The 24,064-nt window shown below is 42.5% G+C and overlaps 4 protein-coding genes and 1 long non-coding RNA gene across 7 annotated transcripts in view; 4 read left to right on the plus strand and 1 right to left on the minus strand.

Annotated features, from left to right (window-relative positions):
- The window catches only part of LOC143491543 (adenylate cyclase type 4), a 16,645-nt gene extending 13,324 nt beyond the window's left edge, over positions 1 to 3,321 (plus strand). For all 3 annotated transcript variants that reach the window (XM_076990674.1, XM_076990673.1, XM_076990675.1), the window contains 6 exons: positions 1 to 4; positions 275 to 421; positions 568 to 675; positions 1,612 to 1,726; positions 1,931 to 2,055; positions 2,831 to 3,321. The exon at positions 1 to 4 is cut by the window's left edge and continues 155 nt beyond it. In XM_076990674.1, the coding sequence (XP_076846789.1) occupies positions 1 to 4; positions 275 to 421; positions 568 to 675; positions 1,612 to 1,726; positions 1,931 to 2,055; positions 2,831 to 2,962 (631 nt within the window). In that variant the 3' untranslated portion in view covers positions 2,963 to 3,321. The remainder of the gene's footprint in view (positions 5 to 274; positions 422 to 567; positions 676 to 1,611; positions 1,727 to 1,930; positions 2,056 to 2,830) is intronic.
- Positions 3,322 to 4,038: 717 nt separating this feature from the next.
- cyld3 (cylindromatosis (turban tumor syndrome) 3) lies at positions 4,039 to 10,750 on the plus strand. The gene is made up of 16 exons (XM_076990676.1): positions 4,039 to 4,098; positions 4,470 to 4,671; positions 4,763 to 5,038; positions 5,132 to 5,521; positions 5,634 to 5,739; positions 5,842 to 6,377; positions 6,535 to 6,700; positions 6,947 to 7,088; positions 7,336 to 7,452; positions 7,567 to 7,658; positions 7,763 to 7,826; positions 7,969 to 8,191; positions 8,531 to 8,639; positions 8,783 to 8,901; positions 8,983 to 9,190; positions 9,341 to 10,750. The coding sequence occupies exons 2-16, from the start codon at positions 4,492 to 4,494 to the stop codon at positions 9,523 to 9,525; spliced, it is 2,913 nt and encodes a 970-aa protein (XP_076846791.1). The 5' UTR covers positions 4,039 to 4,098; positions 4,470 to 4,491; the 3' UTR covers positions 9,526 to 10,750.
- Positions 10,751 to 13,012: 2,262 nt separating this feature from the next.
- On the plus strand, positions 13,013 to 15,517 carry emc4 (ER membrane protein complex subunit 4). Its single transcript, XM_076990736.1, has 6 exons — positions 13,013 to 13,169; positions 13,545 to 13,643; positions 13,832 to 13,946; positions 14,378 to 14,531; positions 14,976 to 15,136; positions 15,303 to 15,517. The coding sequence occupies exons 2-6, from the start codon at positions 13,549 to 13,551 to the stop codon at positions 15,336 to 15,338; spliced, it is 561 nt and encodes a 186-aa protein (XP_076846851.1). The 5' UTR covers positions 13,013 to 13,169; positions 13,545 to 13,548; the 3' UTR covers positions 15,339 to 15,517.
- On the minus strand, positions 14,432 to 17,463 carry LOC143491577 (uncharacterized). The gene is made up of 3 exons (XR_013125242.1): positions 17,372 to 17,463; positions 15,920 to 16,035; positions 14,432 to 14,560 (listed from the first exon to the last, which is right to left on the minus strand). It is a non-coding gene; the product is annotated as an uncharacterized LOC143491577 (long non-coding RNA).
- A 104-nt stretch (positions 17,464 to 17,567) lies between these two features.
- On the plus strand, positions 17,568 to 24,051 carry lpcat4 (lysophosphatidylcholine acyltransferase 4). Its single transcript, XM_076990735.1, has 13 exons — positions 17,568 to 17,972; positions 18,738 to 19,101; positions 19,216 to 19,328; positions 19,495 to 19,555; positions 19,651 to 19,709; positions 20,358 to 20,392; positions 20,512 to 20,566; positions 20,666 to 20,748; positions 20,877 to 21,002; positions 21,126 to 21,279; positions 21,375 to 21,467; positions 21,997 to 22,132; positions 23,425 to 24,051. Exons 1-13 carry the CDS (start codon positions 17,883 to 17,885, stop codon positions 23,610 to 23,612), a joined length of 1,557 nt encoding a protein of 518 aa, XP_076846850.1. The 5' UTR covers positions 17,568 to 17,882; the 3' UTR covers positions 23,613 to 24,051.
- Positions 24,052 to 24,064: the final 13 nt, after the last annotated feature.

Below are 24,064 nucleotides of genomic sequence, written 5' to 3' on the forward strand. Positions count from 1 at the left end.
CCAGGTATTATAACTGGGATTGTTCTTGTTGTTTATACACACTACACACGCATGATTACCACACAAAGCCAGTGACGACAGTACATGCTGTGGCACCAGGAGAGCTCTCCATTCCACAATGGACTTATTATCCGTATGACCAATAAAGAATGAAAAAGACACAAATGTGAAATCACTTTCAAAGGAGTTTCTTAGGTGTGTGTGTGTGTGTGTGTGTGTGTGTGTGTGTGTGTGTGTGTGTGTGTGTGTGTGTGTGTGTGTGTGTGTATTGCAGGACCTATACAGCCAGTCATGTGAGAGTGTATGTGTGATGTTTGCCTCGGTGCCAGAGTTTAAGGATTTCTACACAGAGAGCAGCTTAAATGGTGATGGACTGGAGTGCTTGAGATTTCTCAACGAAATCATCACGGACTTCGATGAGGTACCTCAGTTCAACACTAATTATGGAGGTCAACAAATATTTACTTTAGCCACGGTTTGTTAGTCACTGGTATTTCTGCATGGACATATGAAGATGAACTTTCAATTTCTCTCTCTTTCCTTCTGTATGTGTCCTTCTCTCTCTAGCTCCTCAGCAAGCCCAAATTCAGTGTAGTTGAGAAAATTAAAACTATTGGTACTACTTACATGGCCGCTGCTGGACTCACCAATCCGACGGCAAGGGAGGAGCAAAAGGTAGAGAGGACTGGCCAATCAGGTTCATGCTGATGTTTCTGATGTTGTCTTGTCATATTCTGTTTGAAATTGATGTAATTTAAGCATCTTTGGAATTTGCACCTTTCTGTACTTGGAATGCGGCACCACAAGCCCATTTCACACATGCCATATGTGCAGTGTGACTGAAGTGGGCACGTGTTTGTGGAGTTTACTCTGTCATAGTGCATGTTTCAGGGCAACCCATGCAGATTATTATATTGCCACTTACACCAAAAGGTTTTAATGGCCATTTTCAGTGGTTAGCATTTGTGGTATAGAAAGTTCTGAATGGCATGATAAGAATTTTGTTTCAAAGTGTTTCCTGGAACAAACCAAACCCCTACGCCCAATGTGTCAGTCTCTTTCAGGGTGTGCTTGTGCTTTTAATTCAATTCTCTTGGTCCAGACCATACAAGAAAATGATACATTGTTACATTTTATTCCATTTTTGCTTAGCATTCATAATCACAAATCAACTAAATTAATTTAAATAAATAGATAAAATGGCATACATATGATACAGTCAATAGGCTTAATGCACTTATCAGGGTCGGAGATACTAGCAAGTTCAGCCCCACGCTGTGCTCACAGCTCAGATAGCCTGTGTGTCACACAGTTACAAATATCACACTGAATGAATACGCTGCTATTTTTGGCAAACAGTATCGTCACACATAAAATACCTTAACATAAACAAGAAACAAGTGCAATGCATAACTTTAACAAGAGGAATGGCAGGTGAGACAGATGAACACACGCACACGCATAGAACCACACCCAAAGGAAATACATATATGGACATAAGCAGATGCAGACCACAGATGCAGACCTTTTATAAGCTTCTACCTTTACCAGATATTTCCTGTAAAGGAGATGATGAGCATTTTTGATGAATATCCTTGTGTCCTTGTGCAGGACTGCAACGCATGTAAAAATAACATACGCAGCATGGTGGACTTCGCCATCTCTTTGATGGGGAGACTCGACAACATCAACAGACACTCTTTCAACAACTTCAAACTCAGGATAGGTACATTTAACACACCCAGCACACTGTCACATTTGAGCTTTCCTTGTATGCAGTCCCAGAAAGATATATCTATTGTACCGATACATCAAGATATATCAGATATATCATATAGATAACTAAAACGTGTTAAATCTTGCTCACGAGACATTCTTTAGGTCTTCCCTGTCTTGCATTCCCTCTCATTTTTGTCCTTCCTCTAATCAGGTATTAACCACGGGCCGGTGATTGCCGGGGTGATTGGAGCCCACAAGCCCCAGTATGACATCTGGGGCAATACAGTAAATGTTGCCAGCAGAATGGACAGCACTGGAGTACTGGATAAAATACAGGTGCCAAAACAAAACATAATAAAATAAAAAAATAATAATTTTATTGGTTACCTGGTATAAACTCACCCACCCTCAGAAGAAGTTGCTCACAGCAAAAAAATTCTCACAGCAAAAAAGTCTCTGTGCAGTTAAATGAGTAACAACGGTTCATATACACACTATGGCGAAGGCCAGTGTAATGAGTAACTTAATTATTTATGAATTATCAATTAGTTTCTAACAGTGCTCTTTGGGAGTTTGGCTTTATATCATAGAATAAAATCAATAAGACCATAGAAGTTAAAAGATTGTCAAGTGATAGTCATGCAACTATCAGTGCTATCAGGTAACTGAATTACATATTTTTCTAGATCCCCAGGTGAACTATTCAACCAACAGAAGTACTAAAGTGCACGTCCTTACATTCAGATACAACGTAACACTTTAAGTGTGTTAACCTAGCACCAAACCTACATTCTTTAGTGCAGCAGATACAGCAGAGATACAGAGCAGTATTTCTATGTAATTTCAATGCATGTCTATGCAGGTTGTATACTATTTATAATTCTATGCTATCTCTTTACACGTTTATGTGTTGTTTCTGCTTACACACACACACACACACACACACACACGCTGTAACATGCTTCGACGTCTTAATTAATGATTTCAGAGTTGTGTGTTGGAAACAGGGAAACCAAAAAATGCGCAATGCAGAAGTCCAGGACCAGGATTGAGAAACTTGCTCATAGTGCACTTGACTAAGAAACTGCTTGTTGTGTGCTGCCCCCTTCAGGTGACTGAAGAGACTGCGGAGGTGGCCAAAAGCCTGGGGTATGGCGTGAACAAAAGGGGAGTCATTAATGTGAAAGGCAAAGGAGAACTCACCACTTACTTTATAAACACTGAGCCAACGCAACACCCGTAACATGCTTGTCTGCCAAAATCATCAGTCAAGTCTGCCTTCAGTGTGGGTTTTAACTAATAAAGTGGTACATAGTACAAGGTTCAGAAAACACAATCTCAATCTAAAAAGCTGATTCACACATGATTCACAGCTTCACATTGTGCCTTCAGTTGCAAAATGTTTAAACAATTCAAGTGGTGGTATTTTTAATCTGTTATGACTGTGGAGGAAGAACAACAAACTCTTGTTGTAGTCATGTATAATAAATCCTGTACTTTACATGTTTACAAACCTTGTGCCTGTACTCAACATGTTTGCCAAGTGCACTTCCCATATTTTAGGACATTTAATTTATTAAACTTTTTAAGTTATTGTTATTACACTTGTGTAAAATATTTATTTATTACTGTTGTATGTGTTACTGTTGTGTTAGACACAAACCTAGGCTTGTATTTGGCAGGGCTGGTGGACTGGCTTTGGAAAAGCCGTTATGAGAAAGAACGTGGTCTTGTAAATCAGTCCTTTAAATGTACTCTGAGTTCAGCTGAACTGAACATACTTCCCTATACCTAATATATTCTGTCTCGGGTTAGTAAAGTGCCTATAATCACTCTGCTTTACATGCGTCATTGTCAATTCCTCTCAGAGACTCTCATCATACCCTAACTGGAAGTTATTCTTATTATGCAAATCAAACCATGCCATACAGATCATATGTTGTGTAATTAAATTCAGCCATTTATTTAGCTGTAGTTCTAGTTGAGGGTAATGACTGAATAAATGTATTAATGAAACGTCCAGTGGCTCACACCCTTTAAAGTAATAATAAAATAGAAAATGATTTCTAAGACAATGTTTAAGCACACGGTAAGCCTTAAATACAGGAAGTTTAGCTAGCAATAATTTGGATCAGATAACAAGCCATGTTCAGCAGTGGTAGGGTGAATGTGCTTTATTTCTCTACACTTCACAACGTCGCAAAGGAGGAATTTCCCTCTAAACAAAACCCCGCCCCCTGTGGGTCCATATGACACTTTCGATTGGCCAGCAAAACTTTCCTGACAGTTGAGTGGTTGTCGTTGCCATCCATCACTTGGTTTCCTGTTTTTTCCACTATACTCTGAAGTAGAAAGTATAGTGAGACGATGTCTTTATTGGTAAGTCAAAATTTCGTTTTTAATTAGTAAGGAGTCGCCTTTACATATTTCCGTGTCTTTTTTGTTAGGTTTTATTAATCGGACTTTACTCAATAGCTAAATATAATTTTAAGTGAATAGTTTGCTTTTTGGATAGCGAGCTAACGAGCTAGCAAAAGTGCATCAGAGCTTAATGTCTGTCTAGTTTGTCTCATACTGAGATTTCTAGTGTAGGGTCACAGCTAACCTAGTTAATTTGTTATATAGTCCTCTGAGTTATATTACAAGGAAAGCTTGTGTTTGTCAGACTTCATTTGTGGCATTAGTTCGCTGTCTATTTTGTGAAACATGTTTTCTTCGCAAAACAACATTATAGTGTCTTGTGCCATCAGTGAATAAATAGCTCGCGTTGCCATGTCCGGAGTCCCGCATCAAAATAGGAGGCGACGTGCCCCTAAAATGTACCTGCTGACATCCGACCACAAAGTACAGGATCACCTGGAAGGCACCATTCGTCTGCAGAAGGGGAATCTTTGCCAAGAGCAGGAGGGAGGAGGGGAGCGGGGTGGAAGAGTAGATTATATTTGGGTAAAGGTAAGAGTTTGTGTTCCCAATTAACATACTCTCTTTGTCAGACACATACAACTAGGGAGCTCAAATATTGTCAACATTTTCGATTTTGCAGGTGGTAGACAATGGCAGTATGGTGAAGCTGGACAAACATTTGCTAAATGAAGTACCCGGTGATCTAGCCAGCTTGCTGGAGCCTGTCACTGACCTAGAACTGCGATTTAAACTGCTCTCCAGACCTCACCGGCTACACCGATTGGCTGCTTTGCCCCTGGGCTCACCAGTGCTTGTGCGGTGTGGCCAATCGGGAGAGCTCGCAGATGCAGAACTTCGTTACCGCGGCCCCCTAATGCGAGGAAGTGCTGCTGTGTATTTTGGGGTCCAGTTGAAAGTAAAAGTCTCAAGTTATTGATTTTTTTTTTTCTCGCTGTGTGTCTTTTGAAGAGTATTTGGCTGAGAAATTTCTTTTAAAACTTTCTCCAAGGGCTGGGCAGCAGGTATGGGAAGCAGCAATGGAAGTTACAAAGGACATCAGCTGTTCACCTGTCCAGAGCAGTGTGCCCTCTTCGTGGCCGCCAGTGAGCTGACCACTCGCCGCTCATCTCGTGGTGGTAGCGCCGGTGAGTTCGAGCCTGACCGCGAACCTGGCCAGCCAGATCACAGCTCAATCAGTAGCAAGAACCTCGGTCATGTTCAGGGTCCGGTCAGCATACTGCCACGCACTGCGGACTCCTCCCCAGCCTCCCCACCTCCGCTGCAGGGTGGCCAAAGGGTCTGCTTCCTCCAGGAAGATGTTCTCCACTGGGGCACCGTGCGATTCTGTGGGCCTCTGCCTGGGCGGACGTCCACAGGGGTGTATGTGGGACTTTTGACGGTGAGCATCACAAATATTTGCCATTCTCTTTATTTTGGAAATGGCAACACAGTTTCTATACGTGGGCTGTAGTGAGACTTATAAGTTTTTTTCCATTGCGTGTGTGTTTTAGGATAAGCCAGTAGGAAACTGGAATGGTTACTATAAGAGTTATAAGCTGTGCTGTATTCCGTCTCCTGAATATGGCCACTTTCTTCCACTCTCCAAAGTGTCTACAGGTAACACTCGTCCAGAAAAGACTGATATCATGTACATGACCAGTGTTACTGAAGAATATATTTTTCCAGCAAAAAATATTTTCGTTTTGTTTTGTTTTGTAGATTTGAGATCGGAACGTGCACCTCCTGTCAGCTCTAATCCCAAATCCCCTCCCATGCACAATCCAAGTCCTCCATCTAAGGCAGCATTTCAGCCTCCTTCACCCTCTCTGAGCAAGCCACCCCCTCAGCCCGCAGTACCCGCCAAGTCGGGCCCATTCCAGAGGCCCCCGATCGATCCTGCCATGCTGGCCATGGCTAAATCTGCCCTCCAGCCTCCTTCCTCCTCTCCAACAGAAGCACCGAAAGTTATTTTACGGCCACCTCCTGTCCGGGTCACTAAAACCGCTCTTAAACCACTAGCCATTGCGTCCAGTAAGACGCAAGCCCCGCCTCTTTCACCCTCCACCGCTCCATTCCATCCATCCAATGGATTTCACGATCCTCCATCTCCACCAGTTTTTGAGGAGAAGGCGGAACATAAACATTGGTTAGAGGTGGGGTCTATGATCGAGATGAACGACCCACCGATTTTTGGAGTAATACGCTGGATTGGACAGATCAGCGGCATTTCGGAGCCTGTGGCGGGAATTGAACTGGTGCGTTTGGTAGCAATAAAGTTGTTTTAAAAAAGCAAAGATTAAGAAATAATACAACTTTGTTGATGTGCAGGTGAAGGTTTTGAGGGTCACACATGCATTTCACACTCACACACACACATGCTTGGATTGTGTTTTTTATTTTTTTTATTTTCAGGACCAGGAGTTGTCTGCCGCCACCGATGGCAGCTATCTCGGTGAGCGGCACTTCCGTTGCCCTCCCAACAAGGGGCTGTTTGTCAAACTGCGAAACTGTAGGCGGGACACCAGGTTTCCTGCCCCTGAGGTGTCCACCAATCAGGTGCAGCGCTGCAATTCAATTAGTGAGTATCGCGTGGATAATGATGCGGTTTGTAGTCCGCCTTTCCCAAACAACGCTTTTCTTTTGTGAACTTTTGGAGTAATTCTTTATGATTAGCAATTGGGGTCCTAACATTTGTGTGTGTGTGTGTGTGTGTGTGTGTGTGTGTGTGTGTGTGTGTGTGTGTGTGTGTGTGTGTGTGTGTGTGTGTGTGTGTGTGTGTGTGTGTGTGTGTGTGTGTGTGTGTGTGTGTGTGTGTGTGTCTCAGTATTTGCAGAGTGGGATAGTAAGCGTGTAGAGGAGAACACTCCGCCCTTACTAGGTGCGGATGCCAGGGTCCTGTACGAAGGCTTTAAGAAAGGCATCCAGGGTCATCTCAACTCCTGCTACCTGGATGCTTCACTCTTCAGGTGAGAAGATGCGCCCGCCAGCGCAGTTTCACAGAGCAACTGCTTTCACACTTGTGTCGGTGCCCGCCAACTGAAACGGCTGTGTAGTGTGTCTGTTATAAGACGTTGTTGCAAATGAATTTGCATGTTGCATTAGTGACCAGACACGAGTGCTTAACATCATCATGTCATATCAGTAGCTTAGCTGAAAAGACTGTAGATTTAACTTTGTAGATTTAACTTTAACCTGTGTTTGTATTTCCTCCAGTGTCTTCTCGTGCTGCAGTTCAGTCGATTGGGTTTTGTTCTGGCCCAACGAGGAAGGCCAGCGCAGTAGAGAAGCTCAGGACGTACTGCGCTGTAACATCATCAACCCTTTACGCAGGTTTGCACCTTTTAAGGATTGTGTCTGTGCCGTACACAGGTGACGCGTTGAGCTCAACAGTTTGCTTTGAATACTGTTAATACTGAATAATGTTAATGCTGCGTTTGCGATTAGGTATGGTTATGTATGTGCCAGTAAGACCATGGCTCTTCGGAAGCTTCTGGAAGCTGAGACTACAGATGCAGGCTTTACTAATGAAGAGAAAGGTAGAGTTCGTCCTTATAAATGTTAAATGCAAGTGACAAGACAGACAAGATTCTTTGTGTGTGCATGTGTGTGTGTGTGTATTTGATTGTGTACGTGTTTTCAGATCCTGAGGAATTCCTTAACAAGCTTTTCCAGCTCCTCCGGGTAGAACCACTTCTAAAAATAAGGTACATGCCCCCCCACCCCCCTTCCCACCCCCTCATATATTTTTACACCATGTCCATACGTCAGTCTGTACAACTAAATTATACTTTAATTCCTCACTACTCCTGCAGTCTTATTGCTTTATTTGTTCCTTCTGTTTGTGAGGTCTATGAGCCAAGAGCCGCAGGAGTGCCACATCTACCAGCTCTTCCCTCCTTCCAGCACGTCCACTCCGTCCTCCCCTCCCACCTCCCCCCTCTCTCCCTCTCTCTCTTCCTCCCTCTCTCCCATCCCTCTGTCCTCACCCCCTGCCGGACTAATGAGGGTTGCCAGTGTGCAGGCACTATTGGAATCCTCCTTCATGCATTCCAGGCTTAAATTCACAGAGGTAGTGGCAACCTTTACCCACATTAATTGCAGCGTATGTGAAATTTCACAGAAGCAATGAAAACTAACTGGGACTTGCATCACCTTTGGGGGTGAAAAGCAAATTCACAACAGTTCAAGGCAAATTTTAAGCTGTAGTAAAGGTTTTTCTGAAGCAGTTTGGTCTAAGGCAGTGGTTCCCAAAGTTGGGGGCGCGGCAAGGAAAACCAGCTACGCACATTTGAGCATTGCTAGCAAAGATGGGCGGGGGACTCGAAGAAGTTTGGGAACCACTGCTCTAAGTTGTTCTGAGGCCAGGCCCTACTTAAATAGTCATATTGTGCTCCATTTCCATCCACAGGCTCCTTCCTGTTTGCCCCTCCTCATGCCACGTTTCGGCAAAGAGTTTAAGATGTTCGAGGTCATCCTACCGTCCCTCACCCTCGACATCACTGACCTGCTGGACGACAGTGAGAACATCTCGAGAAAAAAAAAGCGTCCAGCACCATTTAATGTCATGATGCGCATCTATAGTATAATATATACTATATTCAGCATAATATATTCAGTCCCAAAGATGACAAACATATCCTTCTCACTTCTCCTCTTCCAGCACTCCGTCAGTGTAGCATCTGTCAGTCAATAGCAGAATGGGAGTGTTTGCAGTGTTATGAGGATCTGGACATTACGCCTGGCCAATTAAAACAGTACTGCAACACCTGCAATGCACAGGTACGCATTTTTTTTTATGTTAGTGTTTTATTTGAGTGAAGATATTTTGCAACCATCATCAATATCCCTCCCCCGGATTAGGTTCATGCCCATAGGAAGCGACAGGCACATACACCTGTCAAAGTTCGAGTCCCCATAGGCACATGGGAGGGACCAATGCATGGTGCTCGTCAGCAATTGGCTCTCTTTGCTGTGACGTGCATCGAGACCAGCCACTATGTGAGCTTTGTGAAGCATGGGCCCCTACCTACTGACTGGCTGTTCTTCGACAGTATGGCTGATCGAGAGGGTAAGAGAAGTGAATCAGTCATGAGCTCACAGGGCAAGGATTGTTGCCATTGACAAAGTCAGAAGATCAAACTATTCTATTTTACATCCTATAGATTAGCTGGTTTGATTTTACTTATTTGTTCACTTGGTTTTGTGGTCATCGTGACAGGAGGAGAGAATGGCTTCAATGTGCCACAAGTGAGGGCGTGTCCAGAAGTGGGGCGTTACCTGAGCCTATCAGAGGACGAGGTGAAACGCCTAGACTTCGCCTCCCTCAAGGAGCCCGTGCGACGATTACTCTGTGATGCCTATATGTGCTTCTATCACTGCCCTGAACTAAGCCTGTATAAGTGACCTCCACACATGCACCACACTCATCCGGAGTATCTGAAGTCATCTTCATACTTTCACTTGATGGTTATATCACTTTTTTTCTTAAAACAACCTGGTTTCATTAACCACTGCCCAAACATTCCCAGTTAGAGTTGACTGATATAATAAATATTGTGAATACCAGGGAGCAAGGCCAGTTTATGTTTATGCACTTTTACTCTTTGTTCAAATGTAATAATTCATGTGTTTGTAATTACATTTATGTAAGTTGTTTACATACTGTGACGAGAGCCAGAAAAGATGTGGTTCCCAAGGTATTCGGAACACTAGGAGATGTAACACCCAAACTAGGAGAGTGACTCCAGCAGATCCCAGAACATCCAACATGTCTGTCCAGAAGAGTGCAGGGAACAGCTAAGATACTATGGCAGGAGCCTCAAGCTTTCAGACCTCTGATAGAAGACCTGAGCTTGAAGGAAGAAGGGGAATTTATACCCCCACTCACCCTCATCTGAGTGTTGCTCTTTATTTAAGCTCGAGTCTTCTATATACATATGATTTGTCAGAATTGATCCAGTACAAGTTGCTATTTAAGAAATAGAAATAAGGTGACTGAAACCGACACTGGAAAACTGAACAAAGGTGATCCAAAAGGGGGTGGGGGTTTACAAAATTGAAGATCACCTGATTTTTAGATTTGATTCATTAATGAAATGGGCTAAGAAAGCTGGGCTAAGAAAGCTGCTAGTCAGAGAATCCTGCTTCATGGTATCCGTCCGATCACACTGCAACACCAAACTAAAAATCTGATTCAGATGTACTCTGGTTCCCACAACATGGGGACAGTCATGGTCTGGTGGTAGGGAACTGGTTTGATTCCCATGACTGAGGTGCCCTTGAGAAAGGCACATAACCCCTACTGCTCCCCGGGTGCCGGGCTAGGGCTGCCCACCGCTCTGGGCTTGTGTGCACCACAGCCCCCTAGTAATCACTAGTGTGTGTTTGTGTGTGTGTTCTAACTGCACAGATGGGTAAAAAGTGGAGGACAAATTTCGATTGCGGTGAAAAATCACAATTGACAAATATGGCACATTTACATGTTGGCCCCTCAAAAATACTTTTGCACTTTGTGTGACCTAATTTCTACTGTATAAGAAAATAATATGTTGTATATAATAGTGATATTAACTATCATATAGGTACTTTTTGTACGTTACAGTTTATATAAAAAGGTTTTTCAAACGTCTGCCATTCTGCTTTGATCTTCCACTCTTAGATAGTTATTTAGGAAAAGATTGTCATTATATGTGTTAATGTCTGCAAAGGAGATTTCACAAAATACAATTACAAATTTTCATTTGGCCCATTTTTTTAAAACATCTCTAATATTTTCATCTTCATTGATATTGATAATTACATTTTTTGTTACAACTTCTATTTGTAATACTAATTAAAAAGGCATTGGACGAGGGAATTGAATAGTGTAGTTTGGTAGAATTTTATTTAATAACATCTGGTATAACCTGAACTATAATTTACTAGAAAGTGAAAAATGGGGACCTGGGTGTTCTCTGGTTGCATTGGTTAATCTAGAACAAAGGTGTCAAACTCGAGGCCCGCGGGCCAAATGTGTTCCGCCGCGTCATTTTATGTGGCCTGCGAGAGCTTAAAAGCCTAATAAAAAGTAAGATGCGTGCAGTACCAAAAACTACATTCCCCACAATTATGTTATGCACAAAGTGACGGCATCTCAATACTGCAGTGTTTCCACATCGATTTCCCCAATAAGTGTAATTGAGAAATATTAAATAATGATCCCAAAATGTCCAGGAAGGGAAAAACCGATTCAGATTGAAGTTTCAAGAAAGATGGGAAAGCGAACACATGTTTGTGCTTCAAGGAGAAAAACCGGTATGTCTTTTGTGTTATGAAGTAGTGGTAGTTGTCAAAAAGTACCTTTAGGTTAGTTCATAACCTAATAAAATTAGCAAGCAAACATATTTTTACATCTATGCAAATATCCGGGACAGTGATGAGTCTGCTTACAGATGGGCTGTTGAGCAGGTGGTCCTCTGGAGTAACTGCAACAACCTGGAGCTGAACACAGCAAAACTGGAGATGAGAGTGGACTTCAGGAGAAGCCCCCCAACCCTTCCAGCACTCACCATCCTGGACAGTACTGGGATGGCTGTGGAGTCCTACAAGTTCCTTGGTAGAACAATCTCCAAGGACCTGAAATGGGACTACAACATCAGCACCATCAACAAGAAAGCTCAGCAGAGACTGTACTTCCTGCGTCAGCTGAGGAAGTTCAACCTGCCCCAGGAGCTGATGGTGCAGTTCTACACCGCCACCATTGAGTCTGTCCTCTCTGCATCCAACACAGTGTGGGGCAGCTCAGCTACCAAACATGACACCCACCGACTGCAGCACATCATCAGGTCTGCAGAGAGGACCATCGGTGTGACACTACCCACCCTGCCAGATCTACACACCTCCAGAACCAGGAAGTGTTCAGAGAACATTGTGTCTGATGCTTCACAGCCTGGACACCACCTGTTCCAGCGTCTCCCCTCAGGACGGCATTTTAGACAACTGAAGACTAAGACCACCAGACTAAAGAGAAGCTTCTTCCCACATGCCATCACTCTTATGAACAACTGAACACTACAACACAACATCCAGGATACAGTCTGTTACACACAAGACTGTTACTCACAATCCATATCCAGCTTGTCCCTCTCACCCTGTTCACCTCCTGTACTGCACTTTATTAATCTGGTGATAGTGCCTAAGAACACTCTGTACTTATTGTATCTGCCAGTAATTTCCTGTTCTCATATACGGGGTATCCAACTCTCACGCAATGAGCGTGAGACACACGCTCTGTCTTCACATGCTCACACGCCATACATCCGATTTCTCACGCTGGAAAAAATCTAGTTTATCTCTGATCTACATCTATGATTCAATGAGTTACTAGTTCGCTCTGGCGCCAAGTGATTTTGAGAAGTTGGCAACCCTGCATATGTATATGCCTTATCTAATTCAGTTCATTTAATTTGACTATTTAACTCAGTCTGCACCTCAGTGCCTTTTTACTGCTGCACTCAGCACTGTACTGTAGATATACAACTCTGTACACCGTTTACAATGTATGTTTTGTATGTGTGTTTATGTGTGAGTAAATGTTTTACTTCGGTGATGTTATTGTTAGTTATTGTGCACTGGGAGCTACTGTAACCAAACACAAATTCCTTGTATGTGTGAGCATACTTGGCCAATAAAGCCAGATTCTGAATCTGATATATATGTAATATTAGTAACTTGAATGATAAATTCAGAGTTATTTAACATTAAAGAGTAGTTACATTTATAAGTTACATATGGCCCTCTTTTGACAACGATTATGCTGATGTGGCCCGAAAATGAGTTTGACACCCCTAATCTAGACGTATCATGTCCATACAATACAGTAGGGGGCGGTAGTGCCCCATTTATGAAACTCGCCAATGCAAAGCGAAAAAGAACGCTACTACGTCATCGACGGTCTGCCAAGAAGTGAACATCAACTGTCGTTATTGCTGTTTTTTTTAAAACACAATTTACAATTGCATTTCAAACTAACGAGGCAAAATTATATACTGTACTATAACAATTTAAAGGTATGACCCTTTTTTACTACCTTTGTAAACAGTGATGCTACCGTATTAACTTATTCAGTTCTGGTTAACTAAGAGCTTTGTTTTGTTTTTTGCGGTGCTAAAACTCGGTGGTTCGCTCGCGAATCTAAACCGATTGGTGACGATTAGTCGAGTAACTTTACACGAATACGGCGAATCAGAGATATTAGATAGAGATAGCAGCTAGCTGTGATCGCTAACGTAAGCGTGTACGCAAATGAAGGTATTCTGGTCCCAGTAGCGTTAGCTCGCTAGCCAACTAGCTGCCGGTTTGTAGGTGTAAGGACTCTGAGGACTCTTCAGCTAAACGTAGGCCTGAAAACGCCAGTGAACCTGGGCTGGTTTTGTTTTGAACAGTGCCATGTCGTCGCCGGGGGGACCAGGAGGAGCTCTGTCCACACGGGGAGGGCCCAAGCGGAACAAATGGGCCCTGGAGCTCAGTTTGGGCAGCACCAGGTGAGCCATAAATGAACACGAACACAGTAGAAGGCTGAATAAATGGACACATTTAATGACGTTTGTGCAGAAAAGACACTTCATCTTATTCGTGAACGTACCTAAATTGGTGAGACTATGGATGAGGATGGTTAAGTCTAAAGAAAACGGTGCTTGCTCTATAATATTTCGATGGTGTCCGTGTGCAGAAGTCGAGGAGACAGGCAAAACAAGGAGGGGGACGTTATGTATCCAGTAGGATACTCCGACAAACCAGTTCCTGACACTAGTGTCCAGGAAACGGACCGCAACCTGGTAGAGAAGGTAAGGCTTCTTCAGAGAACCAGAGTTTTAAAACGTAGCCTGTAATTATGGAAAATGTAAATACTGTATATTTACTAGAAAGTATATCAGCAGTTCATATGCCATGTTTAATAGAAAACATAACAAATAAACAAGATATTTATGGTATCACACACACGCAAATTTTGCAAAACAGTGCATTTGAATAGGATTAATAATCTGCTGCTGTTAAGAGAATACAGCTGAATGAAAGCTGGGGATCATTGTTCACATGAGATTAAAACTGCTGACATCTTTTTTAATGATTGGAATTGGTAAAGGACATGGCAATGATAAAGTAATCCTGTGTGAATATACAAAAGGTTTATGAGATTATTGTATTGCAAGTCTTGTCTTGCTTTTGGATCATGATATTGAATCTCTCTTTGTGTGTGTGTGTACGTCATGTGTAGAGATGCTGGGACGTAGCTCTTGGGCCCCTGAAGCAGATTCCAATGAATCTGTTCATCATGTACATGTCTGGGAACACAATTTCCATCTTCCCCATCATGATGGTGTGTATGATGGCCTGGAGGCCCATTCAGGCACTCATGTCCATGTCTGCCAGTAAGTAACATCTGTCACAACGTTCTCACCTGCACCCAGAAACCACTTCAGTTATGCCGTGATCCAAACTAACATTAACTATTAAAGTCCATAATGCATTAACGTCAACATAGCAGGCAGGCATTGTTTCAGAGCAGGAAGAGACTTTTTGTTGATCCAATTGTGTTTTGCTCATGTATATGTTACATTTACTTTAGGCAAGAGTAAATATATTTATTATTTTATGGAGGGATAGCTTATTTACCCAGATATTCCCATGCCCTTTAGGTTTCTCTCCTCTTCAGGAATCACAAACCCCCCTAGACAGTCTAATGTTAAAGCTACAAATGTTGCTTCAGTTGCTCAGTAGCATGGGCTGGTTAATTAAGGTTACATCAAGTATCATGTGAAAGACTGGCTTGTTCTCTGATCTACATACATCTCACAATTCCTCTCTTTATTTAGCCTTTAAACTGCTGGAGAGCTCCAGTCAGCAGTGGCTCCAGGGCTTGGTGTACCTTATCGGCAATCTTCTCGGTTCTGCATTGGCAATCTACAAATGTCAGTCAATGGGCCTCCTGCCAACGCATTCATCAGATTGGCTCGCTTTTATTGAACCGCCACAGGTATGACTCCAACTGAACAATGCCTATAAGTACACCTGGATGACTTGAGTTTGACATCCAAGATTTTAATAAAAAAGTCTGGATTACAAGTCTGGCACACATGCAGTACCAATCCGATTTTGTAGCCCCTTTATCCTTATTGTGTTTTCTCTTTTTCACCCCACAGAGGTTGGAGATAATGGGTGGAGGAATGGTGTTGTGAACCTTAATGAAACTCTCTTGCACATCGAAACACATGCACACTTTGCCGTTATGACCCCTGCTCTATAATTTATGTACATTTTAAAGTAGTCTTTGACATGTTCTAAATAATGGTTCTGCTATTATCACAAATGTCCATATAAAGAGATTTAATAAAACTGCTTCAGACATTCCTTTAAAGCACATCTGTTTAATCACAGGAGTTAGAGTGTTGTACCTGTATGATTACTTACACTTGTTCAGACTACATAGACAACAAGCACAAGAGAGCAAGAGATAGAGAAGCACTAAAAGGTCAGGAATCAGCCCGTCTAGTTAAATATTCAGCAAGTCTCTGAGGAATTTTACATTTACACCATTTAGCAGACATTTTTATCTAGAGTTACAAAGGTGCTTTGTCATGTACTCACAAAATGCATCCTAGCCATTACAATAGTTCAGAGTCCAAGACACTGTTGAATTAGGATACAGCTAGATACAGGAGTGAATGCTGAGACCTACAAAAATTATGAGTATATAAGTGAACTACCAAGCAAGTGAAGCTGGTCTACTTGAAGGATAATATTTTAGCCCTAGCCATACCTGAAGTTCGAAGAGGTTGTCCAGATCAGACTATGACCATTGCCATCAGGGAGGGCCTGGGTCATTCTCGACTTGCAATGTGAGCTTTAAGGTTTCAAATCAGGTGTGAGCAGCCACTGTAAACCAGTGATGGAAACACATCAGTGAAATAACATGAATGAACTGCTGACCAATGAAGAGCAGCTGTGCTGCTGTGTTCTGGATCAATTGTAGAACTATAGAAGCAACAAGTTGCAGTAGTCAAGCTTTGAGAACAAGAAACCGAGCTCGTTCTGTGGCCATGTAGACAAAGATTCTTAATGTCATGAAAGCACACAGGGCCAACAAGCACAAGGCTAAACAGAAAACATTGGACTAAATTAATGGAAAATGTTCAACCTTACATGACAATCATGACTGTTGCCCTGAAAAGGGTGTCCTGCATAATGTGAATATCTCCCGAGTATCTGGAGAGATTAAGTATTCCCAAATTCATTAGACATAATTTACACAGAAGCACGAGGTGGGTTTGTTTCGAAAATAAAATAAATATAGCTCGCATTTAATACCTTAAATACCAGAATACAAGAATAGCCTCCAAGGTAGCGTGGTTAGAATAGTTTAATATAAACTGTTAAGACTTGTATTCCTAGGTAAGTATATCGCCCTGGCAGACAGAGAAACAGCAGTTAAAACTAAAGGATTCAAACTAAAATCCGTCATCTACAAGTACATATTAGTTAACAACCTCCTTCATTGATGTGTTGTGATGGCACCTAACCAGACTGCCCTTTGTTTCCAGAGCAGTGTCAAGAAAGAAACTGAACCATGACAAATCATCTGTGCCCAGTGTCGTGAAAGCTCTGTAAATCTTTCCGACCTCTGGTTAATTACAGTTATGTTGCTCTCTTGATCTTGGAGTCATGTTTTGGTTTTTTGACAGAGCACCCGCTTTCATGTTTAGGTGCCTGTTTCTGATTGCGATAATGAATGATGTTGATGTATGGTGAAGAGGTGGAAATGCAGGACTGGGATATTCAGCTATATATCTTGTCTTGGCTGATAAAAGCTCATCGGGGTCGTTGTAACAGGAAGTGTACAAAAAGCCCTAGAAATTTTAAGATTACGTTCAGCGGAAACTTAAAAATCATCCATTATCTAGCTCATCATGTAGGCTGGTGTATGAGAATATAGCCTTTTGAGTATATATCCTTGAAAAGTATAGAGTTTAAATGAGCGAGCAGCTGTCTAAACAGTGTAATGTGTTTAAAGGTGCCCGGTTTTGACTGTGTAGCTTTTTTGTATAGCGGAACAAAACAAGGGCTGTAACTAAGATTAGTCAGTACCAACAAAGACATTTATTCAGAAAACATTTCGGGCTTAACGTTATTTACACCATCCTTTCCGTGTGACCGAAAATACTTTGTATGGTAAGATTTAGTGTTGCGACATTAATACAAACGAGTCACTAACCTTTCCAATTCAGCAATTCAGGACGGACATTCATGTACGATTACTTAACGTAGACGTGAGTTTCAGCCGACGGGTTGCAGGACCTGTTGGACCTGAACAGACACCTATAGGGAGGAGGCCGTGCTGCTCTTTAACTGGGGGCGGTGCGGGGTATAAAGCTTATGCATTCCTCTGCTCTTAGGTTCACGCCATGTGCACGGGGAATAAACGCGTGTTTTAGACTACAAGCTCAAGCGTCCGTACCAGGCCTCAAGACGATGGCGCATTTGGTCGATTTTTTGTACTCTTTGTGATTTGTTTTTTTTAAATATTCGGGATATTACTTTTTAAAAACTTTTCATCACCTTCGCTCTGCACTACTGTGATTTTTACTCGGATGAAGACAGGACTTTAAGATAACTTATTTATCTCCTTCTCAGCCAACTTTTAAGGATCCCTACGACCGATCGGTTGTATATCAGTGAACTTTAAATAGCTTTTCCAGGGAGTGTATTTCTGTCGTTTTGTCACCATGGAGAGATGTATGCGACACTCCCCGACGTACCAACACTCACACCCGTTTGTGCACGAAGTGAAACTAACTACAGCGCTGAAAATTCGGGTACGATATGAATGGCTGTGTGGATAAGCACCATTTGTTAAATTGGATAGACGATATCAGCCCCTGCCTACTATGTTCTTCTATGTTCTACTGGAGTTGAACAGGAGGTGGTCTCCATGTGTCCTTAACTTAAGTGTGTGTGTGTTCAGCGTTGTGTCGGCTGCGGTCGATTAACGCAGATTCGGGGGTGCTGTTTCTCAGAAAGTCTGCGTATAATCATAACATTGAAGAACGTGGTGTGATAAATGTGTCTAATGCTAAACAAGCTTTAATGAGTTCATACCTCTACGAAACTGTACCGGATTCAACAATACTTTTAAACATCTTATTTTGGCAAAGATCACCGCTCAAAGTCTGCGTTACTCGAGAGCTCCCAGGTTAATCCGACAGATGCAGCAGTAGTCTATAAAGCTACAGTTGGCAAGATGATGTTGGTCTTTGTTGTGCCAGGTAACATGGCACCAAAGTGTATAACCTGTAAACAGAAGAAATCGGTATTCTGTGCAAGACTGTTCCAAAAATATAGAAAAAGTAGAAAATTGTAGCCCAAAAAAAGACACATTTTCCTTTAATTTCTTTTTGTATAAGTTTGTGGAAATTTGTTTCAATGTAAAGCAGGGATCTCCATAACACTTGAATTTTGTTTTGAAAACATTGTCTCATGTATGGGCTGGGCGTGCATGAGTCAGCCAGCAATGGCATTAATGCTGACATGCTGGATGGTTTCCTGAAAGCGTGTGACGTGGGTCTCTTTCTCCATCACAGGGTGTCCTCCTCGGCTGGATCCTGTTCCCCATTCGCATCACTCTCGCCACCCTTTTCTTCCTGCTCATGTGGCCCGTAGCCCTGCTCCGATTTGCCGGGCTCTCGGAGGCTGAGCGAGCGCGGCCCGTGCAGGGGTGGAGACGCTGGCTGTTCCACCCCATAATGATCTTCCTGAGTCGATCCGTGTTCTACTCCATGGGTTTCTTGTGGATAAAGGTCAAAGGTCGACAAGCAAGGCAGAATGAGGCAGCAGTGTTGGCGGTAGCACCGCACAGTGGTTTCTTGGACATGCTGGTGCTGTGTGTTGCGGGTCTGCCTACGGTGGTATCGCGCTCCGAGAACACCAAGCTACCAGTTATAGGAGGTGAAACACACACACACACACACACACACACATTGAGGTTGCAACTGATTATAGCATTAGACAAGGAAAAAGCTTTAAAGTAGTAATGTGCAAAATTAAATGTTTCTCTTTCAGCACTACTGGAGTTTAACCAGTCAGTACTGGTGAGCAGAAAAGATCCAGAGTCCAGGAGAAAGTGTGTGTCCCAGATCAGAGAGAGACTCACTTCCAACGGTTACTGGCCTCAGGTATGGTTGCAAGGTCAAACGTCTTTGGTGCTTACAAAACATGTCCAATCAGCTTCCCAGTCTAGAGTGTATATTTACTTTGGGAGAGACCACCTGTTGACAGGAGCCGCCTCTCCCTGCGTCTTTCTCATTTGTCTCGTGTAACTGCATGTTTGTCCTTCTGCAGATGCTTATGTTCCCAGAGGGTACCACTACTAACGGTCAAGCCCTGATCAAGTTTAAACCTGGTAGGTGATGGTGGCGACTTGTATGTAGAAAGGACTAAAAGACACAGTGGTCTAAAATCTGACTCGATTCTTATGAGTTTCTCTGTCGTTCTCAGGTGCTTTCTTGGCTGGAGTACCTGTTCAGCCAGTGCTGCTTCGCTATCCTAACAGAGTGGTGAGGGTGACAATCCTACAATACTTCTGCAGATATAATTAGCCCAGTTAATCCCCTTATCCCTCTCATAGCTGATTGCCAAGAGAGACATGAGGCATCTAGATGGTGCTGCTGATATGTTCACTGGCCAGTGGGAATCCTGCTGCCAATCGTAGTCCAGTTTAACCTGGAAGAATATGATGACATGGCCTTCTCTTCTCCCATTTAGAGCCTATGACCAATATCAAAACTTGCTTTGGCTGAATTTCAGAACTGAAAATCGTATCTTGGACCACAGAGACGTCTACATCAGACATGTTTCCATAACCAGTCCAGTAAACTTGTAGAGAGTGCTGAAGCATGTGGGTTGATGAATTCATCAGTCATCCCAGGTTTGTGTTGGTCTAGGCATGAGTGTTGAGGTTGCCCAATACAACACGTGTTGTTGTAAGTGCCATTTGTCAGTGTAGGATGAACAAGTCCACACCCCTTTTCACTATGTTAACGTCCGATTTCTTTACCATTGTTCTTGACCCTAAAGCAGTTTGTCAGGTTAAGCTCTGGTTTCTTATGCTATATTAAGCAGAGGTTGGCAGGTTAGTATAGTTAGAATTAATAGGTTAGTATGGTTAGAAAATGATTCTCATTTTTAAAGCATCTCTTTTGCAGGACACTGTCCGCTGGACTTGGAAAGGAATATCATGGTAAAGTTTTTTAATGTTTGTGGGTGATAAAAAAAAAAAACATCTTAAACAAGGCATTTGAGCAGTAGTCAAACTGCAGTATTTGTGGTGTCTTCTAAAAGAGCTTCTTTTTGTGGTAGGCTTCAGTGTCTCTGGTACACTGCTTCTCAACTCTACAGCAATGTTACTGTGGAGGTAGGGCCTTCTGTATGATGCCTACTTTTCTGAGCCAATCGTGTGTGTTTGTGTGGCTGGGCTCTGACCACTAGAATGACGCTGTCTGTTTTGCTGTAGTTCTTGCCTGTCTACAAGCCGTCCACTGAAGAAAAGGACAACCCAGACTTGTATGCGGACAACGTGCAGAAACTCATGGCTAAGTGAGCTAGCAGTTTACTTTGCACTCATGCTTGCGTGACCACAATCAGACATGCTGCTTTGACAAATTATTTTGCAATTTACACCACAAGGAAATGTCTTTGAAGTAATGACTTGTGTACTCTTACAGAGCCCTGGGAGTACCAGCTACAAACTATGTTATGGAGGGCTCTTTCCCAGTCACAAAGATGGGTGGTCTATCACTTCCTCTAGAGCCCCCTGCTGGGGAATCTCTCAAAATGCTCAAACGTGAAGGGTAAGGTGTATATATTTGTTTGTATGTATAGTTGGATGGTTGAACATGATTATGGATGTGTAACAGAACTTTCACACTACCATGGTTTCTTTTAATATGCCCCCCCCCCTTCTTCCACGCCAGTTTTACCACAGCTCAAATGAAGATGGTGATGAACACTATGATTGACTACTGTCACTCGGGGCAGGGTGCCATGGTAACTGTTGATCAATTAACCAACCTCCTGGGACTGACAGAAAAGCAGCCTGCAGTGAAGATATGTTCCCTGTACTCCAAGGTAATGGATGCACTGAAACGGATGGCAGACATGTCAAAGCATACATTTGCATTGAAACTAAAGAGATTCGTTTTTTTTTTTTGTTCTTGTATTAGAATGACATGTTGGATCTGAGACAGTTTTGTTTGAGTGTGTGCGTTGCAGCAAGACTCCGTGATCCAGAGTCTCTCCTTCACACTGCATTCATGGTGAGTGTGTGGGTGTTTCTTTGTAATGCTAATTAAAGCACCTATAGCTACATGGCTACGGTTCCTCCTTCTAAAGTCAGTCAAATTTATTTATATAGTGCTTTTTACAACACGTTGTCACAAAGCAGCTTTATAAGTGCATGGGTCCATATCTCTATTGAGCAAGTCAGGGGTGATGGTGGCAAGGAAAAACTCCCCCCTTTCCCTCTACCTGCACTGCCTTCAGACACTAAATAAGGCAGCTCTAGTAGAGCTTATTGAACCAGGCAGTGGAGCAGGTGCAGTCAGAGTATCTGCCTTTGATTGTTTAACTTGCTAACAGCTACTTTGTGAAGGTGAGTAATTTGACCTTTTGAATGACTTCACAGTAACAGTTTACCCCTTCAGTAATTACTGCACGTCCTGCAAGTCTGTGCATTCTATAAATAATATCCTGTTGCTCGGGTTCATCACAATGCACTGTATTCAAAAGACTATCCAGTGTAATTTGGAGCAGGAGTAATTCTTAACACATTTGTGTGTCTACCAGCTGTATGATGGTGATGGTGATGGTTTGCTCAGCGCAGCCGACCTCTCTGACCTGATGGGAGCACTGTTGGGAGTGTCGCAGTATAATGTTGCAGAGATGTACTCGGAGCTGACCTCCAGGGGGCAGGGCACGGAAGGTGAGCGGAAAATAGCTTTGCTTAAAATTTTTTTTACCTAGGCGAAGGATGTTGTTTAGTCAATCAATCAATCAATCAAATTTTATTTATATAGCACTTTTTTACAACAGTTGTTGTCACAAAGCAGCTTTACAAGTGCCGAGTCCTAGCCCCAGTGAGCAAGCCAAGGGCGACAGTGGCAAGGAAAAACTCCCTAGTTTTTTTTTTGCATGAGGATGAAACCTTGAGAGGAACCAAGACTCAGGGGGGGAACCCATCCTCCTCTGGCCGACACCGGTCACCATGACAACAACAACAATTTAGACAGAAAGAAGAGAAAGAAAAGGAAAAAGATGTAATAATGTCCATCATGGTGTAGGCATCCGGTTAGGCAGGAGGTGGCCGGCCCAGGATGGATTGCTTGTCTCTCCTCATCTCATTTTTCCTCGAGCAGGCGGGCAGCCATGTGGAGAAAATAAAACAGGGAAAATTAGCTCTGTATGAGGACATATATAGGACAGATGAAATTAAACACATTTCTGGAGTGTGGCAGCAACTCCGGCATTAAGTTAAACTATTACAGCCTAGCTAAAAAAGGCAGAACCAGAAGGTAACCTAGGCTTGGGGGCATTCTGAGACAATGGCATCCATCCACTGCACTGTCAACAAACTTGAGTGACCACGAGCAGTGACAGGACGACAGCACCAGCGCCTCAGTCTACCATAAAACCCTTCGTCTATGAACCCCTGGATCTGTACCTTTATCTAAGGGGGAATGTTGATTATCAAATGCTAAACCAAATAGGTGGGTTTTCAACCTAGACTTGAAGATTGTGACTGTGTCAGAGTCCCGGACGCATTTTGGAAGGTTGTTCCAAAGCTGGGGGGCCTTATAAGAAAAGGCTCTTCCCCCTGCTGTTACCTTATTAATTTCTGTTTTGTCCTCATTTAGTTGGAGGAAGTTTAGAGACATCCAGCATTTAATATCTCTTACACAGGCCTCAATTTTTCCTAAACTGAGTTTGTCATCAGGTTTGGCTGATATGTAAAGTTGAGTGTCATCTGCATAGCAGTGAAAATTGACACCATGTTTGTTTATAACTGTGCCCAATGGTAGCATATATAATGTGAATAATAGTGGTCCTAAGATGGAGCCTTGCGGGACCCCATATTTAACTATTGTATGTTTGGATGGAATATTATTGAGTTCTACAAACTGATAGCGATTTGTCAAGAGTAAAACCATGAAAGTAACTACTTTAGTTCCATAGTCAGTTATGTCAGTTTTAGTAACTATGGTATCTTTTCAACAGCTGCATTGTATGATTTGCTGACAACTCACCCAACCTATAAGATGATACTCGGTGAGTACTTCCAGGGTGGAGACATGGAACTGGTCACGGCAGATGGAAATCACAACGGCATTCCCAACGGAAAGGCAATTCGCAACAACAATGGCATTTCTAATGGAAATGGCGTGACTCAGAAGAAGTTTCACTGAGGACTAGAGGCTGACATCAGTCTTTTTAAAATTGTGACTGGTGGATGACTGTAGGAAATGAATGTATATGAACTATTCACAATGTCCACGTAGCCACTTTAAAAGAAAGTTCATTTTGTTTTGGTGTAGGAGGAAGTATGATGTGTGGGTGTTGAGTACACTGCATGAGTTGCATTATGTTTACAGGTCTGTGTGATGGTCTCTCACTTGGTGACTTCTTTACAGTGAACCACTATAATAATCCGTTCTGTCAAATCAATGTTAATCCCTTTATGCTTGTTTTGTTTTTGTTTTTAAATGTTAATTGAAGGACCGTTTTGTACGGTTTGCTTTTTAATAGGTATTCACTTGTAAACCATAACTTAAAAGAATACTATTATGGTTCCATTTTTATATTTTAATATATTGCTTGTAAATAAAATGTATATATGAAATCTTACATTTGTCCTTTT

This window comes from Brachyhypopomus gauderio, unplaced genomic scaffold (genome assembly GCF_052324685.1).
Source record: "Brachyhypopomus gauderio isolate BG-103 unplaced genomic scaffold, BGAUD_0.2 sc77, whole genome shotgun sequence".
In the NCBI taxonomy this organism is placed as follows: domain Eukaryota; kingdom Metazoa; phylum Chordata; class Actinopteri; order Gymnotiformes; family Hypopomidae; genus Brachyhypopomus; species Brachyhypopomus gauderio.

Bases quoted from the DNA above. Each gene is read 5' to 3' on its own strand.
- cyld3 (XM_076990676.1), top strand. From the start codon at position 4,492: ATGTCCGGAGTCCCGCATCAAAATAGGAGGCGACGTGCCCCTAAAATG. The intron at 5,522-5,633 runs GTGAGCATCACA...TGTGTGTTTTAG, and splicing joins TGTATGTGGGACTTTTGACG to GATAAGCCAGTAGGAAACTG. The intron at 7,089-7,335 runs GTGAGAAGATGC...TATTTCCTCCAG, and splicing joins CTGGATGCTTCACTCTTCAG to TGTCTTCTCGTGCTGCAGTT.
- emc4 (XM_076990736.1), top strand. From the start codon at position 13,549: ATGTCGTCGCCGGGGGGACCAGGAGGAGCTCTGTCCACACGGGGAGGG. The intron at 13,644-13,831 runs GTGAGCCATAAA...GTCCGTGTGCAG, and splicing joins CTCAGTTTGGGCAGCACCAG to AAGTCGAGGAGACAGGCAAA. The intron at 14,532-14,975 runs GTAAGTAACATC...CTCTTTATTTAG, and splicing joins ACTCATGTCCATGTCTGCCA to CCTTTAAACTGCTGGAGAGC.
- lpcat4 (XM_076990735.1), top strand. From the start codon at position 17,883: ATGGAGAGATGTATGCGACACTCCCCGACGTACCAACACTCACACCCG. The intron at 20,393-20,511 runs GTAAAGTTTTTT...TTTTTGTGGTAG, and splicing joins ACTTGGAAAGGAATATCATG to GCTTCAGTGTCTCTGGTACA. The intron at 21,003-21,125 runs GTAAGGTGTATA...CTTCCACGCCAG, and splicing joins AAAATGCTCAAACGTGAAGG to TTTTACCACAGCTCAAATGA.